This window comes from Plectropomus leopardus, chromosome 16 (genome assembly GCF_008729295.1).
Source record: "Plectropomus leopardus isolate mb chromosome 16, YSFRI_Pleo_2.0, whole genome shotgun sequence".
Lineage (NCBI taxonomy): Eukaryota > Metazoa > Chordata > Actinopteri > Perciformes > Serranidae > Plectropomus > Plectropomus leopardus.
Genome location: NC_056478.1, coordinates 12,006,812 through 12,026,042, shown reverse-complemented (window position 1 = coordinate 12,026,042; position 19,231 = coordinate 12,006,812). Strand labels below are relative to the sequence as shown.

Below are 19,231 nucleotides of genomic sequence, written 5' to 3'. Positions count from 1 at the left end.
AATATGCTGCAGCATAATGCATTATTGTATTGTTTGTGCCTCCCTCTAGTGGACAGTGTGGGTATGGAGGAGCAGGAGAGGGAGCGGAGGAGACAAGTGGTCGAGAAGTTTCAGAAGGCCCCCTTCGAGGAGATAGCTGCCCACTGTGGTGCCAGGGTAAAGCAAAAGCATTTTTCCTTTATCAATATCGTTTTTTAAATGTTTTATTTATTTATTTCAGCTTTATACTATTGTCTGATGTGATATTTTTGTGTCCTTTCTAGGCCACACTACTGCAGAGCAAACTAAATCAGATCTTTGAGATTACAATCAGGTAAGAGGTGATGCCTTGGGATTATTTTCTAAAGTGATGATAGTGACATTGATGGCAGTAATATAGCCAAGGAGTTGGTGATATGGACAAAATCTTTCATCACTGTACATGCAATTTTATATCATGATGACACTGTATTAAACAATACAGAAACACAAGTTCAATTCACCTCAGTTATGTGATTAATTTCTTCTTTATTTGGAACTCCCATACAAACAAAATAACAACAAAATACTCAAAACAGCAACACTAACCTTCTAAGTTGAAACTTCAAGGTTCCTGAGAATAATAATTTTAAGTGTTGAAGGTTTCTTTTAGACACTGCTTTACTCTCCTTCTCCATGTCTGCCCAAATAAACATTGCGGTGCAGCTGAACTCACGAGATCACACAAAAATCACAAGGTCACATGAGAAACCAGCCCTGGTTTGCTGCATATTATTCTCCAAATAGCTCCCGCAGCAGAAGCAGTATTGCCAAATCTCTACCAGCGGACACATTTCTATCGTTGCACATTTTACACCGTCAAATCACCCAACTGTAATACTGACTCAAATAGATGATGAAGATGATTAACTCATGGCGATGCTGACTGTTTCTTCTCCCCATTCAGACCCCCGCCAAGCCCATCTGGAACCATTTCATCAGGTTACGGCCAAAGCCAGAGTCGATCTGTACCCATCTACGAGATGAAGTTTCCTGACCTCTGTGTGTACTAAACCGAAGAGCGAAGTTACAGAACTATTTAACATTTAAAGGACAGGAAAGGGATTTGGGAAGGGCAACCGATCCTCACTGTAAAGGCGTCTTCATCGTAGAGTCAAGCAACCACGGGGGATAAGGAGACACTTGTTTGAAGCCAACTCAAGAACAAGCCACCTCCTCATTAACTTAGTTCCTTTGCCCTGTGATCGCAGCCAAAACAAGCAAAAAAAAAAACAACAAAAAAAAGCTAATGTAACTAAAAACAGCAGTAAAACAAACATTCATTTCACGTATTCCCTTCATTTCTTCTTAGATGTCTGTTGAAACTCCACTGGACGGATTTTTAAATTAGAAATTGCCAATAACTGTGAGGGAAAATTTGTTTGTCCCATACAGGTTGCCATACTACCCTTAATTACAAAATTCAGCCGATTTTGATATTTAATATTGTATTTATTTTGTTTGTTGATTTTATGGACAGGAAAAGCATAAATGAATTAGATGCATTTTAAATGACCCGACTGTATTTTTGTGTATATTTAATTGAAATATGGATAGATAATACATACAGATATGACGCTAACCCTTGCCATCTGTTACTCATCTTCTAAACATCTGTCCCCGGTATTTAATGCTGTCTTTGTTTCGCCTTTTTTTTTTAGCTTTAGCCAAAAGTGCTTTTTCTTTGATGACGGGCATTTATTTCCTGCACCTAGCTTTGTTTCTTCTTCTAATGGTTATTTTTGTTTTTAGCTGTGGTTTGAATGAAAGATAACTGTCCTTCCAAATTGAGTGCCTTACAGGTCACTCAAGTTCAAACACACACAAAAACGCACACTGCACCACAGTCACGACGACACTAAACCTCCGAACATCTCAAGTGTTTACTGTGACATTTATCCGATCAAACACTAGAAGATAATTAAGGATCCTTTATTTTCCTCCTTTCCATATAAATGTGTATATACAGAGAAATATATAAATCTTTATGCTGATGTACAGAGTAGGATTGTTTTTGTGTGTGTATATATATTGTATATTCTAATTTTAGACTGCCACTGCACTGATTGTGTCCGTAGAGGGGAAGAACTTGGTGTTCAGATATTTAAGTAAAACCCTAAAATGAATAACCAGCAACACATTGAAATCAAAAATGTGTACCTGAGAAGCCCATAGTACAAATCTGCACTGAACAAAAAAACCAAACACTTTTGTTTTTGCTCCCATTTTTCACAGATTTAAGTTTAAGATTGAAGACTTTTTAATGGACTGAGATTTTCATGGTAGAGTTACCGTTTTAGAAATATCACGGTTTCAGAGAATACAATTATTATCAGTTTCAATGACACTTAAGGAATGAAAACACAGGTTTCATGAGCAAACTCTACTATAATTTAAACTTGATCATTTTTGATGGAGGTATGTTATAAAAAAAGTCTCCCTTTTGAAAATAACGAAAGATTCTTCATCAGGTTGCTTTTCTTTTTTTCTTCTTCTTAAATACCATAGATAAATGTACATGCTATAACTGTTCATTTTCATGTCACGGTATACCAACCCTAGACTTAATAAGTCTGTATAAGTCTGTCGAAGATTGGTCAATAATGTGTTAAAATCTGTGTTTGTAAGCACTCCTATACCAGGATAATCATCCACACAACAAGTGTGGCATATCGAGATTCGGATTAAACAGCACTGTTACTATTGTTACTCCCAGTTGTTACTAACTGAGATGATCACGATTAAAGGTCACTCTGCAGTTTGATCACACAACAAGATGCCACAGATGTCACAAGGTTTGAGGGAGTGCGCCATTGGCACGCTGACGGTGTGACTGTCCATCAGAGCTGTTCCCTGTGAACTGAACGTTTTTTTCACTACCATAAGACGACTCACATGTCGTCTCAGTGAATTTGGCAGTACATCCAACCAGCCTTATAACCGCACAAGTCACTTACAGTTTGTGCAGAAGTTTTTCCGTTGGGCAAACCAAGGTTCAAGGTTTCTTTAATTGTCTTCCTTGGACGAAAATTTTTGTAGATAAAGGGAAATTGTTGCATCAAACATAGACAGACATTACTGTTCAAAGCATTAAATAGAAACAATAGACACAACACAGTAAAGAAAAAAACAAATATTTCAACAATACGCTGTACGTGGAGGTCCTGAGCTGTTGTGGTTAAAAGTAGTCTGCGGTTGTGAGGCCGGTTGGATGTACTGCCAAATTCATAGAATCCTCAATCCTCTTGCCAATGGCACGCTCCCCTAAAATTTGAAAAATGTTGCATTTTGTTATGTGTTGAAACTGTATATTTTTTGGGTGTGTCCTGTTATGTGACCATCCTAAGGCACAACTTTTTTTTAGCAGCATCTTGATATGCCACACGTCAGATAAGTGGATTATTAGAAGTGCTCACTAATGTTAACCTGTTAAAAATGGGAGCAAAAACGAAGGTGTTGCGTTTAAACTTTTGTCCAGTGTTCATCATCTCGAGGCCAGTGTATCACACTAGTGAAGTCTGAAAGTGTCCTGCTAAAGAATTTAAGAACCTAAAATAATCAACTTGGTTGTTAGCCGCAGATTTTGCAAAAGGTCTTATCACCAGAAAAACGACCTTTATTGTTGCCATTACATCCTCAATCCTGCTGGATTAAGTTTGCACTGTATTTTTACGCCATACTGCTGCTGCAGTGCACTTCTCTCATTCAGAAAGATTTAAAGTCTAAAAGCCATTGTGTGCGCATGTGTGCACATACACACAGGTATAAAAAGTATAATGGCAATAATTTGCCACTAGCCTGGCTAACACAGCCCAACTGTTGGTAGCAGATCCTTTTGTGTTTTAAATCGTACCTTCTGTTGTTGTGATACCGTGATGGTCAGTTTTGTGATGTTGTAAAAGGGCCGACCCTCCAGCTCCTGCGCTTCTGTGATTTAACTGCACCGGGTGTGAAACGCGCTGCAGCCATCTTGTTTAATGTAAGCAACAAGTGTCTGGTTTGTCCCCGATTGTCATGTGTTACAGTCCCGCTGGTTGCTTCATTTTTGCAATGTAGTGTCCTCTGTGTGTGTATTCATGTCCACCAATGCCAGTGTATCATCTTTTTGTCAGTGCAGGTGAGCGTGTGTGTGAGTGTGTGTCCGTACGAACATCCATGTAGATGTGCGTCTTTCTATACATTACCCAAGACCAAACTCTTCAAACACAGTTTACAGTCTTTGTCCAGTGACTCTTTCCACCACGTTAACGAAGAACAAGCTATCTAAGAGTAATGTGCAGCTGTCTAAACCTTCCAGTGACACTTTGTGTAAAACTGTCTTTTCAGCATCTTGCAACCTCGCAGTGAAGACGTGTAAATCTACCAGTGTGCTTGTTGTCATTGCATAGCGTGATGTAATACTAACTGACGGTAATCCGATCTTACTTTTGTCATTACATGGCTGGTTAATAGATCTGTTTACAATGTAGTGCTGTAGGTCAAATCTATTCATTCTGTGAACTTTGCACTTTAAAAACTGGATTACCTAGTGACAAAGGCAGCTTTTACATGGAGAAAATGCCTTATGAGTGTCATACCTGACTTTGCATGCTAGTGACGTTGCCGTGTTGTACAATAAATCTGTCTGTAAGCAGAAACTGTCTGATCTTTTTGTGATTTATTTTGTTACTGATGACAAAAACCTGATAAAGAAGAATGTTGTTTTTTAATGTGATCTGCCTGAGACACAGGAAGCTGCTGAGCGTCATCATGCATCATCATGCAGAGTATGAAAACAATCTTTGACTCAAGACTGAATATTCGGTTTCCACAGCTGTGCTCATAGTGTTATTTTTTTAGTTGCTGTAATAGACTGGCTTCTGTTACATTACTTGCATCAGTGCTTGTATTGTGTGTTTGCCATTCCCATGACTGTCACCTGATTGGATAGTTTACCAGAATTAAATTCAGCATGTGTATTAAATTGTGTCTTTTTTCTACTGTTACAGCCTTCAGCAGTAAAATACTTCAAATGTTTTTACCTTGTAGATATTTTTTTTGCTAATTCAGTTAACAAAATGTCCAAAAATGGACAATAAATGGAAAAACATGGTAGGGAAAATTTGTTTTTAACCATTGTATCTGTGGGTCTGTCCATCACTTTGGTCACGATGGAAACATGCCCAAAACTATTGTTGTGAAATGTAGTACAAACCTTCATGCTCCTCAGAGGATGAACTGTTAAAAGTTTCTTCCTCTGACCTTTTATCTGGCACCAGGTTAAAAAAAAATCTCATTTATGAAGAAATATCTGCAAAACTACAGTTATTCTTCTCAGCCTCAGCTGTGGGTTACTTTTCACTTAGTGCTACTTAGCAAACGTAAGCATGAGAACCTGCTTAACAAAGGAGGTGAACATGGAAAACTACATTCATACCCTAACCTAAACCAGTCTTACACCTCATGATCTGTATGAAGAATCTTCATCATGTTTTCATATAGTTTTGCTTTTGATAAATGCAACTCTTTTAATTTATCTAGATTTTTTTTAAAAAATATGTAGTACTTCCTGCATATACACCATATAGTAGGTCAACAGTCTTCCCCATCTGTCACCAGTAAAATTTTATTATTTATTTCTAGATTTAATGCTTTTTTGTTTTGTTTTTGTCTAAATCAGTTTTGATTCTTAGAAAAAATGTTCCCTTCAAGTGTTTTCAGCTGCATCTGGTGACCTTCATTAGCTTGTTGGTAGTATCATTAATATTAACCCTCAGAGTTCATGTTGTAAGTCTGTGCTTATTAAATGAAATCAGTCCATTACAAGTATTTTTGCGACAAACAAAAATGATCTTTAATATTATATTAATTTACAAAAAGAAACCACACTGTAAATAAACTGAATCGATTTCAAAATACTTTCATTCACACCCACCTCTGGCCTTGAAATGGCATTCTCTGTTTATCAAAACATATGGATCAATTTACGTTACATATGAGAAAAAAAGAAAAAAAAACATTCCTAAGAAAGCTTTCAATTCAGACCAAGGAGGTCAAGGCAATCTGTGGGTGCACTGTTTTTATTTAACAGAAAAACATGTTGTTTCTATCCTTAAGGTTTCAATAACAGACACATTGTTGGCTCAGAAAAGATATTGAACATGCTAATTATAGTGACAAGTTTCAGTAATTTAAAATTTAGACCTGCAGGTACTAACATGCAATGGCTATTAGATTCTTTTAACTAGCCGGCCATTCCTTCTCCTCCATTCAGCCCATTACCATCTGCACATCTGTGACTATAATGTGACTGGAGAACTGGACATCTTCCCCTGAGATTTCACCTTCCATGGCTTCAAAAATCTACCATTACGTTTTGAGGCAGGTGGGCGCCCCCATCTGAAGTGACTCATCCGATACGTCCCATCTTTTCTCTCCTGTGTGACATGTGACTTTGAGCTGACCCTGGCGCTCTGCAATCCCTGGTTTTTACTTCCTCCATCCGCCTCTTCCTTTACTTCGTCCTCATAACTGCTCAGCTGTCTGCGAGACTGAGGGAGGAAAGTGCCCTCCGAGGAGCCCCCTCCCTCCAGAGAAGAGGCGAAAACTTTTATCGGTCGGCGTTTACGACCAGATGGTTTGCCCCAGCGGAAATGTTCCATTGAATAGGAGCGTCGCAGGTCACTGTGAGCTTTCAGATCTGCCTCTGATAACTTGTCTTCAGAAACCAGGGTGGCCATAATGATGCTGAGTAAGAGGTCATCATCATTAAACTTCAGGGCCAACGCACTGAGCTGTGGGAATTCAGTTTGGATCACAGACACGCAGAGGTCGATACAGTCCTGTGTGGAAGGAATCAGAGAGACACCAGTGAACATTTTAAAATGATGTGTTTTCTTGAGGTCATGTGAGGAGCTGACGGTGATACAGTAATGGGACTGTTTTTTTGTCTTCATTAACTGATTTATTGTAGTTTGTGCTCCCATCAGCTTAAGCTATGCCAAACAACAAAGTTTCGCAGACGATACTGAAATTTACATACATAAATCATTATTAAAGTATTGTGTCATAAAATCTCTGCATATATGCATTGAGAAAATGTGCAAAACTGCCCAGCAAAAAACTTAAAGCTGCGTTTAAAACTGAAATAACAGACTTTAATTGCTGTAAATAACAATATCTTTAATCTGTCTCATTGTTATTTAGACTGAATTATGGACAGGAATTACCCCCCTTATAAACTTTGAAGATTTTATGGGTTTTAAAAAAGGTCAACAAGTGATGAGACTACAGATATGAGACTAGCTGCAGAACATAATCACGCCAAGCGGCAACGAACACGGATTTACAGCCTCTTTACAGCGATGTGACCATATTACAGTTTGTTTATAGCCTAATGTGAACCTTTTACTTCTGGTGATTGTATTTGGGCTTCAAAAATCCTGCAAGTTCATCTGTGAACATTATCTTGCTAAACAAAACATTTGTTTACCACAGAGCTTATTTTCTGCTTTCATCCAGAATTCACTAAAAAAATCCTTCAGGCTTTAAGCAAGAGCACCTGGTCAGCCAGAGAGACATTATCTGGGGCACTCCTCAGTGAAAAAAATGCCAAGAAAAATATCCCAGATTTGACAATGACACTCTTAAACATCTCAGTCCATTGATTCAGTTTAATTTTATTAATCAATACATTTTCGTTACTTCCACCCCTCATAACTTCAACACTTCACATTTTACTGGTTTTCATTGGCACAAGGGTAGGCAGAAATCTGGGAAAGACTGAAAGATAAATAAACGGCAGAATTACAAAAACAAAAACTCCTCCTGCAGCTACAAAGAATCTGAAGAAATGTAATAACATCCAAAGCTCCAAAATGAAGCTTAAAGAAAGATTGTTTTGTCAACTGTTTCCAAGAGTGAGTGAGCTTTAATGCTCAAAAATGTATTTTTTTAATGCAACTTAAATTTTAATTTAGTCTGTTTTTAAGTTGTTGTCTCTGTGTCCTTTTAAAGGGACTTTATAGAGAGGATTTTTCCTGGCCAAGTAACAGAGACGTAATAGAGAGAAGGCAGCAGTGTAGATGATACAACAATTTAACCTACCAGTATCCTTTCTTTGGTACTCAGGTCGTTGCAGATGGAGCTGTCCCAGCACACCGACCCGAACCCGGGGACGCACACATATGCCATCATCACCACTAACAACCAGCACAGATACACCATCTTCAGCCTGGTGTGGAGGACAGAAACACAAGAGAAAGTAAAGCCACAGGTGGGAAACTCCTCAAAAAAATAGAAGCGCATTTATTAAGAGGACAGTCCCAATAGGTTGATATAGTCATTGCTACTTTTATGATCAGGTGCCTCTTGATAATTGCACTTGTGTAACACTTCCTTCTTTATATAACTTTGCGTGATTCAACCCTGTCCCAAAGATAACTGGTGGATTTGTAGCTGTGTGTCCTGGATGAATAACTGTGAGATAAATACCATTCATCAACATTCCTTTAGCCTGCAAATATTGTAACCTATTATAACAGATGGTCTCGTAAATCAGTTGCACATGAATCTTATTTAAAAGTGGTTGATAATGAAAGCCATGGAAAATGTGCATGTTTCCCAAAACAAGGCTTGATTAAAGATTGCTCTTTTTATCCCTTCATGGATGAAGAAATATGGGGTAGGATACAAAAAAAAGATTGAAGGGGTGTCTAATTGTCATTTCAGTGAATGGGGCAGGATCTATATATTTTTCTTCCTTTAGATTCATGCTGTATTTGATCTTTATTTTGCAACATCTGTAATTAAAAATAATAAAGATTAAATTGTCACATTAAAAATAGTTATGCTCACAAAATGCATTTTGTGTGAACCATATTCCATATCCAGAGGAAAAAAAATATGTCTGTATTTGGACTGTGAAGTGTGTTTTACACTATGCAGGATTGTTGTTTACTGCTTGGAAACATGCCCACAAGCAAAAGTGGAAGTAAAAGCTTTATTAAATTAACATTTTTGGGTTTGGGGGTTTGGGTTTTGTGTCTTGTGTCTTTGGATGTCTGCTGCTTATGGTCTGGCAGCTGGCTGCCAACTTTTTTTATAAAGCTCAGACCTCACCAAAGAGCTGTGGGGGGTTACATCCATAAATGTCACATATATAAAAAATAAAAATAAAAAAAGGAAATACAAGTAGAGGACAGAGTCTCTGCAGAAGAAATATGCAGTCACACACACTTCTGGTGGGGTCATAAGTTTAAGAGGAATTACTTCTGTTGGGATGTTCTTATGCAATGTTTTCACCACTGTACATTTTCCTGCAATAAGTAATGCATCAAAATTCGCTCATATCCCACGTACTCATTGACCAGTGATTTGTGCAAAACCCATGTATTTTAGAGAGCTGTGGTCATGTGACCAGTGCGCTAACAGGAGTACAGCAGGCTGGGGTGGTGGATTGTGGAACAAAACATGGGACTTTCACCAGGACATCTTGTTCTTCAGAACCATATAAACTTTTTCTAAATCTTTGGGGGGTGTCTGGGTTCAACAAACTCAGGGCTTCACTCTGGGAGCCCTGTGTTTGCTTCCAGCATGAATGTAAAGATGGGATGAGAATGTGTTTGCGTCATATATCTTTAACATTTAGAACCTTAATATAAGTTTTGAGAGACAGTAGATGATATTAATAGTAACTTGGGGCTGATCAAAGCTCTCTGTATAAGGACCATAACATTTTTTTAATGGCCATCAAAACGAAACTATAGTAAAGTTAAAACATATCTAAACAAAAATGTTTATCTATAATTCTCACGAGATCAAACCCAATTTTGGTAAAGCATTTTATTTTATTTTTTTGCTATCCCTGCACTTGATTCAAGCTGGCTTCACAAAAACAATGTATTCACAGGAAATGAGTCACACATGTGGTACAGAATTATTTGATTCTCATCCTAGATGTTTACTTTGCACTTTTTACCATGTTTTTCCCAAAAATGAACAGTCATTATAAAAAACATAGTTGTTTTTTTTTTATTAGCTGTAACTAGCTCTGCTGTCAGTTGGTCCGTGGTTTTTGCCCTCAGAGGCTGACATATGGCATGAACCTAAAGTGAGTATGGACCTATGAAGAAGTGTTTTTGTGCTTGTGCCAGTGATGGTTGGGTGGCCTATGTGAAAAAGACATAACCACTAATCTAATTCACGTAACATGACCAAACTTGTATAGAAGGCACACACACACACACACACACACACACACACACACACACATACATATAATTTTCCCACGTCCCCTTACATGACTCATGAATTGCTTGTTGCAGGGTGGGCTCATTAGTGTGTGTGAATGCATGAATGTGTGGATGCATGTGTATACCATAGCCATTGCAGATTCACACTTTTTCAAATTCAGTTTCAGTCTCCAGCAAATTCAATGCATTGCTACTTTCCATCCATCCACCAGATGCCCTCAGACTCTCCCAGCTGTCCCAGTCACCTGACTCTTATTTTCCACCTGCTCACCTGTTTTCACTTTCCCTCATCAGCCCGCAGTTTACAGCTGCAGCCCCTCCAGGATGTTGCACTCTCAACAATTAATGCAAATCAAACTAACCTCAGTGAATTCTGCACAACCTCCTCCAAATTTGTCCAACTTTTTTGCAACTTTAATGAAGCATGGTAGCTTCTTGTGAATCACCAGACTCATTATTTCTGGTTGTGAATATGTGACACAGATGTCTCACATTTACAACCAAAAAATACTGCTTAATACTGGACATGGACAATCCCTGATGTTCTGCATTAAAAGATGGAACATGCAGAGAGACGGAGAATTGGTGAAACAGACAACAAAGACAAATCAGCATGACAGCAGCTGCTGCTTTCACATCTCTTGCGAGCGCTGAAGAAATCATGGTGAGTTACATTAAACGTGCATGGACATGGTTAGAGATAATGTTATTGTGGTATAAATCACAAAGTGATAGAGGAATGCTTGCTTGTTTGCATGACAAACTTGTGTTTATGTGTGATTAAGAAAAAAGTTTAGGAATAAAATTCTTGCATATGTTTATGATACGAAAGCTTTATTCAGACTTTTTGGTAAAGTAACTTAGAGCACAGCAGATGGATTATACTGAAAGAAAACAATTATTTTTTCACTTTTTGTTTCGGCCAGTCATGCAAATCAAGAGCTGCTTTCAAATGGGAATCAGTTCGAATGGCGTCATCAAATGGATTTGTATGCTTCAGATCTTGTTCCTTCTTTTAAATGCAGGCATTTTTTTTTTGACTGTTGTGCACTGCCAAATGAAATCAAACTCATTCATCATGGTCCAAAGTGTGACTTCATTCCAGGAAGAAAGATGACAACAGCTGCTGTCATGTCTGTAAAACAATTATTTAAAGCAAGGGGTGAAACAAAGTCTTCCTACATAACATGAGCTTGAATTCCAAGGAATGCCATTTGACGCACTCCTGCTCCCCAACTGAGCAGCACATCTGTTTACGAGGGTAAATATCCAAGACAAAGACGTTTGCTTCACGCAGACTTCTTCTTAGACTAAGAAAACCTAAATGAAAACCAATGCTGTACAAATATTCTCTCATTTAATCCAGACTCAGAGATGATAAAACAATTGAGATGATGCTGGGAATACTTTTTTCTAATAAAAAAGAAAACTGATCAGGAATCAATAAGGCCAATAACGATACTGGCATTGGTATCACTACATTTCTATCAATTCACATTCCTACTTGCTCCCACTATTCCACTGCAAAAAAATGCTTAAAACACTGCAACATGCATTGCAACGTTTTAGAAAAACTGCCATGAAATCAGACATTTTTCCTGCCTGTGAAATCCTGGATATCCAGCCCATGTCCATTCATTCCCAGCCAGATTGTTATGGTTGTGCTGTTGCCCATGTAGGTGTGATGTGGTAGGTATGGATGTTTATGGTTGCCTATTTGTCGACTCAGCAAAATTTGTGCTAAATTTAGGCTCTTTTGTCCATTTTGCAAGTTTAGTGGTGCTTTTTGTGGTTGGCTTTTGCGGTGGTGTGTGGCTGCGAGACACTCATTGCAATGTGGAAGGCAGCTGAACTAGCATCAGCTGGACATCAGCTGCATCCTGAAAGCCATTGTATATTTGTTTGATAATAAAACTGGACAACCTCTGTGCCACACCAGTTTCCAACGCGATACCGGGAACTGTAATATCATTTAATTAACCGAACCTTGGCTAAATCCTGGACAGCACCATTCAACCAGGTGACTTCTTGCTTTATGGTGACTGGCATGTTGGTGGAAATGTGAGGTGCTGTCCCAATCCTGCTGTGGATAACTGCTTTACACCGTACAAAGGCTGCTGCAATGCGGTATTGCCCCTGTTCGGGAAGAGTGACCATGCAGCCATCATGTTGGGGTTGGAATGTGCTGACAATCAACCCTTTGAAACCTGAGCAGATCGGTTTGATTTAAAAAAAAAAAAAAAAAAAATTGGCAGAAGGCAGTGAGCAACTTAACAAGAATTTGCAAAAAATCTGTGAAGAGAAGTTACAAGAAAATTACCTGAAATTAGGCACAAAAAGTAAAAAACAAATGACCTAAATATGTACTAAAAATGTTCTAAAAACAATTTATCTTATATATTAATTTTATTAATTTTATTTCTGTAACATAATTTCAAATACAAAATTATTATGATTAAAAAGAAAGATTTTGGGACATTCGGCCCTAATTTTCGGATCTTTTTTGTAATTTGTCGGACATTTCTTGCAAAAGCCATCCTTGCCGTTTTTCCCCCATGTTTTCGAAAGAAATCAGACCAATTTGCACAGGTTTTAAAGACTTAAAAAGCTTGAGAGAGGGCATCTGAGCACAGCACAAGAAAGCTAATGTTGATTTAATGATTCCACAACTATAACCATGGATAATCAGAACCATCTGGAAACATGGACAAACATAAACCAGCAGCCAACAGTGGAAGAAGATGCATTTCGGAGGAAATTAGCACATTTCACTGAGGTTGTGCCTTGTATAATTACAAGGACAAAATAAATAATTGATTGAACTGAACCTCTACCTGCCTGCACCTTTTTTCCTACCTAATTCCTGTTCACCTGTGGATTGTATGTGTCTGTTTTAACCTGCTTCTCATGCCAGGAAGATTTTGTAATTTTATTCTTTTGACAAATGACTTCCTGTTTGCCTGGAAGCATTCAGGCCCTCCACTTGTGGCATCATACACAGCTGCTGCTTCACATAAAAATATTTAACTCTACTAAGCCCCCCCCCCCAATGTGGCTTTACTGAGAAGCAGCCACAAGCAATGTACCTTCTTTGTCACTGCGGTATTAGGATAACTGCGGTCTTTCCATCATTCTTTAAACATGCATGTACAAAATGTATTTTCAGCATTTTTGTGGCCTAAAGGATCACGGAGCAAAAAAATCACTGAGCTTTTTGTCTGTAAAACTACTTGTACTGTCTGTAGCATGAAATCAATTGTGGGGTGACAGGAAAAGGCAGACTGACTTCTTTACTGAAACAACATGAGTGTGTTTGGCTGCATTTCTGATGAAACAACTGGTTGGGGAGATTCTCCCGGGCTGAAATATTACGGATATTACTTCAAAATCAAACCCAGCCTGATCTACTGATGGATAAATTAAAATACTGCAGCACTGAAAAATCTAAATGTCAGTGGTAATAACTGTTCATTTAGTAGCTCTTGGTTAAAAAACAGGGAGCAGCTGGAATGACGCACAGTTTATGATTCACATAGTTTTGACAATTCATAACTCCACTCAAAATGAGCAGGTTGGACTTTGTATTACTACTCCAGTAACAAACATACCCTACCATTTTTATGATTCATACTGTTAACCAGGTTTTGGCATTATTTATAATGTGTGCATTGGATTGCACCTTAGTATTATTTAGTTTTATACTTTGCACCTACTGTTATATTATCTCAGTCTTTTTGTATAGAGCATTTCTTGTATCTGCAATCTCATATTGCAATGGCTGCACAGCAGTTTCCTTTGGGACAAATAAAGTTCTATCTTATCCGATTTTATCACATTAAATCTGAATGAAGATGGGCTCAGTTGAATTATCATGGTTGAGGGTTTTGTAGGTTATTTTTCGATTGAGGGAAAATCCCAAAGTAAATAATAATGGCACTGGGTGGTTTGGCTTTTTAAAAAGTTTTAACCTCACTCCCACGTATCTAGAGTTTGAGGACATTAGGGGCTTAGCCCAGACATTAAAAGGGGGGCTTCTTTCACAGTATTTTTTCTATTTTTTATTTTTTTAAGACAAGCTGTATTTTGTTGCTTTTTGAATGCACCTTATTTGCCCTTAAAAACGTTTAAAAAACTTAAGAAATGAATCATAATTTAATAATCATTTTTAAGTTTAAGTAATTTTACTGAAGTACATTTAATATCATGAAATAACTTTTGATACTTAAGTACAATAAATATCAGACACCTAGAGACTTTTTCTTGAGCATTTTTTTTAATAGGTGACGTTAACTTCTACCAAAGTTGTCGGCAGTAGTAGTAGGTAGTAGTAGGTAGTGGCAGCCTGGAGCATAAACAACAGACGCAGAAGGATACCTAACTCGTAAAATGTAGATACAATATCCACTGACAAAGCTGCAAAAAGTAACGAGCTGAGATGAAAATGTGTTGGCAATTCCACAGGATTGAATAGGTGTCGTCTTTTATCTAGTTATTATTATACACAAGAAATACTATAGGATGCACGTCTCCTTCTGCTCTGTGATATGGTTGGTGGGTGTAGTTTAGTAGAAAGAAAATAGTTCCTAGGTGAAAGTGCTTACAACAAGGTCTGTGGATTATCTTTAGAAACTGACTCATCATTTTTGGAAAGAGACATTGCTATTGAGTCTTTCAAACTGATTTATTTGACACTTTGAGCACTACAAGCCAAGTACCATCTAGTTCCATTATATTTGACAGCAGGCAGACATCTCTATGGCCAATATCTGCCTGACTCTTCAAGTCACATCAAAATAATCTAGATGACTAAATATCTCTACAGGTAAGGGGAAAAATAAGTATTTTTATTTTAGGGATGAATTCTTCCTTTAAGCTAGGTGAGTCTTGTGAGTTAGGTGAACAGCAAGCAATACCTTTTGTGCTAGTCCAAGGGCAATAATCAATTCACACATACTGATACATACAAGGACACATAGAGGCTGCATTCACATGAACCACACACACATCAGAAGCAATTTATATTCATACAAACACATTCTTTCAATAGATGAGGCACTGAATGACCTCCCTTATGACGCATTACTGAGCAAACGCCTCCCTTCATCTCTCTGCTTTTATATCTGTTGTCACTTCTTGTCATCCTATTCTTAACCAATTTACAAATAATAACTGTAGGGAGTTTATTTTATAAAAGCTACATAACACAGAAAAAATAACTTTAATATTTAACACTGACCGATTGATATTTGTTTTATTTTTTTCATTTTGGTGTACTGAGTTCATCTTCCTTCTATTATTGGGCAATTGCATTCCTGTTGTTTTGCTCTCCCCTCTCTATTATGCTGTGACTCCTTGGTGGGCCATCGTCTTTGTAACTCTGGCAGAGACTCTCTGCTCTTCCTACAGCATGACTCACTCAGCTGTGCTCTGCTCTCCACAGACACACTCTGATAAAGAAGCCCAAAGCTGCGATCAAAATAGATTTAAACCTTATGTGTTTTAAACATATGGAGTTTTTTAAAGGATCTGTAAGTTAGATCAGTGTTTGTGGAGGTTTATGTTCATGCAAAGCAGCTCAAATGTTACCAAAGACAACTGTACAAAAAGCTGAGATGTAACTATGAAATATAAATCCACTTTAATTCTAATTTACAAAACAAATGCAGCTTGATATGTCACACATTGTCATAAAACCCAGTGAATCTGGTTAATCTATGCAAAATAGCTTATTTGTTTAGTAAAACAAGAAGCCAACAACAATCAGACTCAATTTTTATCCATGCCAAGAAAAAGAAACAAATTAAAGGGTTTTTTTTTACCTTTTCCAAAAATGTCCTTCTCCTCTATTCTATTTTTTTAACTCTCCGTTTCACCACAAATCTTCCAGAGTGGCAACTCCTAACAGTCTCTCCTCCTCTTCTGCTTTCTCTCTGCTCTGTGATGAGGCACTCAGTAGGAGCGGATCTTCTGTTGCTTCCTTCGAGGAGGAAAGCTCTTTTTATAGACGCATAAAGTGTCTGAAGGCCTCGGGGTGTGATCGAGCTAAAGGGTCTCCGGCTCCTCTCTGGATGGGGAGGAGGAGTGTGTATTTGTGTGTATGGTAAAGGCCACCCCCACACACTTTTTTTTCATCAATGGTGCAGCTCACGTCACCAACACAACAGGTGAATAATTAGTGATATAGTTAATTTACTGTCCTCCTGCTTCTTCTTTGTCTTCTATTTGGGGTTGCAATCATAGCATGCCTGTGTACACACACTAATAAATTGCAGGTCATTCATGTATTCCTGTCAATTTCGCCTCTAAATCCCTCAAAGGCAGGTTTAAACCGCTGACATCTTCACGCTGAGAGCCACATCCTTTCAAAAGGGGATGAGGAGCTGAAGTGTTGAAATCAATTTGACTGAGTGGATCATTTTGCAGCGGCTCTTGCAAGCATCCTTGTGTGGAAACTTCATTATGGAATACCAGACTCCCTTCACTCACGTCATTGCTGCACACGCACGCACAAGGTGCTTTAAAAGAGGAAAGGCTATGCTGTTGAAAATGAATAAAATGACGTACACATTCAGCTGTTTGTTATGGGTGTTAAGATTTTTTTTATAGTATACAAGGATGAACTAAACAGAATAACTGGGGAAAAAACATGCCTGTTGTAAGAGACACTGAGAAATCAATTTCCTTTCAAAACACTATTTTAAGCATTTCACTTCACAGTCCTCAAAATATGTTCATTCCTGTTGAAGGACAAAGTGACTAACTGAGGAAAAAGACATTTTTTTAGCTAAAGTTTATCAGTGCAGGTTTGGAATCTTCCTATTAAATGTTGAGATGGCAACAGCTACCTGTTTGCTTCCTGCAAACCTGTAAATTAACAGCACAGTTACCATGTAAAATAATTAAGCTGCTTTCTGATTAGAATATATAAATATACACAGAAAACAAATCATGACTAATGACGATTTAAGTCCTGTGTTTTATGAATGCTGTTACTGAAAGATAGTACATTATTATCTTAACTGGGTGTAGGTTTTTTTTTTTTTTTCAATTTTGGGGGACACGCATATGAAACGGGGTGTTTGGGATCCTCCACCAACATTTTTTTTTGCATCAAACACTTTGTTTTCTGCATTTTTTTTCACCAATTTTTGCATTTTCTGCATCAGTTTATCGTGTATATGTCTTTAAAGGTAGGTAGGAGGATATATTGGCAGAAAAGGAATTTAATCTGTATGTTTTCTTTAGTGTGTAATCACCTGAAAATAAGAAATTGTTGTGTTTTTTTTTTTTTTACCTTAGACTAAGATGTTTTTATCTACAGGGAGTTGGTCCTTGTCTACAGAGAGCGCCATGACACACCGCCATGTTCCTACAGTAGCCCAGAAAGGACAAGCCAAACACTGGTCCAAGGTAGGGCCTTTCACTTTTTTGCATTTTCAGGTTTCTGCTGGTTATAGTCTGTCATCCTCTATGCTAGATGCTGCTAACTCCTCCTAAATCTTACACACTGTTTGCTATTTTTCTGGGTTTTTTTTTTTTTTTTTTTTAGTGGTACAAGTATTTCATGCTTCCTTTCAGAAATCTACATCTATGTTTTATCCAAATTAAACTGAAGGAAGTTTTGTCCCTTCTACCCAATTTAATTTCGACACCATGTAAACATACTGTATATGCAAACATATATACAGTAAATGTTCCTGAATTTACATGCAAAATAATGTTCATAAAAAACTGAAATAAATTAATAAGATAGAAATACATAACATTACCCTACAAGCAATAGTGAAAGGTGCTCAAAATGTAATGACTTTGATGCAAAAGAAATGGATGAAAAATATAATTATTGCTTTAAAGATAATATTTTAGGCTATGTTTATAAAATTATTTGTTGCTCAAAATCCACATCATTTTATCACGGCCCCTGTGTCTCCATGAAGTAAAACGTGTTCCTTCTTGTCTGGTCATTTCCTAAAACCACTGAATCATGAGTTATAAACATATCCAGGAGTTGCTTATTTTAAAATGACAGCAGTGTTAAGTGAGAAAATAAATGTCTTTAGGGCAAAGTTATGAGGAGACGCCTTGTTCACTTGTTGTGTATAAGGCAGTTCATCAATGGGAAATAGTACACAAGGTCCATTCATTTGGCTTAAAAAAGAAACACAGATGGTTTCTAAGGCATCAGTAAGACCTTTTAAAAAATATGTTGCTGCACAAATTAGAAGAAATGTTGCTTTCCTCCAAAGGGTTAGAGCTAAATGTATGAAAACATAATGTTTATTCTAAATGTCTCAACTGTTATCTCACAAGTGTAAAGCATGCATCAAAAATGAAAGTCCCCCTGTGGCAGACAATATAATAAACACTTTAAATACACCTTAAAAAGGGTGTTTGTAATCTTGGACTGGAAACCGTTTCCTCTAATGACCTATCACACTGTTTCAAATTACTTTGATCCTCCCACTTTGCAATAAAAACAGAACTGCCTCGACAAACTATGGTTTATGCTTCAGAAAAAGTCCCTCACTGTGAGATTCCTTTGTCCACCCTCACGGTTATTTCTTGAGAGGTTTACAGGACTATTTAACTTTCCTGATGTTTTATTGTTATGCAGCTTAGCATTTTAATATGTTGTGTTTACATGAATCAAATTAAATATCTAGATTGATTTAAGCACTTACCACAAATTCAATTCCACAATTCTGACTGAATATCACTCACACACATTTTCAAATTAAAGAAACTTGTGTGTGAAGTATATTTTTGATTTAATGACATCCTGCTGTGAGGATTGGAGACTGCATCAGCTGAAATTTCTCCTGCTTATAATTCCTTCGGTCTTCATTGTTTAGGAGATTTTTTTCTGGGAGCTGAATAATCTGCAGCTGTCTCATCCTCTCCAGAACAAACAGACCATGTTACTAAAACCAGTAAAAATAGTTTTACATTTCAAATAAGTGTTTCTCCTAAGCTGTTGGTAT

At 37.4% G+C, this 19,231-nt stretch overlaps 2 protein-coding genes across 3 annotated transcripts in view; one reads left to right on the top strand and one right to left on the bottom strand.

The window, feature by feature from the left end:
• The window catches only part of LOC121955338 (protein EFR3 homolog B), a 47,600-nt gene extending 42,624 nt beyond the window's left edge, over nt 1–4,976 (top strand). For both annotated transcript variants that reach the window (XM_042503243.1, XM_042503244.1), the window contains 3 exons: nt 50–156; nt 264–313; nt 926–4,976. In XM_042503243.1, the coding sequence (XP_042359177.1) occupies nt 50–156; nt 264–313; nt 926–1,031 (263 nt within the window). In that variant the 3' untranslated portion in view covers nt 1,032–4,976. The remainder of the gene's footprint in view (nt 1–49; nt 157–263; nt 314–925) is intronic.
• Nucleotides 4,977–5,826: 850 nt separating this feature from the next.
• Nucleotides 5,827–16,295, bottom strand: LOC121955516 (pro-opiomelanocortin-like). Its single transcript, XM_042503512.1, has 3 exons — nt 16,070–16,295; nt 8,104–8,230; nt 5,827–6,839 (listed from the first exon to the last, which is right to left on the bottom strand). The coding sequence occupies exons 2-3, from the start codon at nt 8,221–8,223 to the stop codon at nt 6,297–6,299; spliced, it is 663 nt and encodes a 220-aa protein (XP_042359446.1). The 5' UTR covers nt 8,224–8,230; nt 16,070–16,295; the 3' UTR covers nt 5,827–6,296.
• Between the last annotated feature and the right edge of the window lie 2,936 nt (nt 16,296–19,231).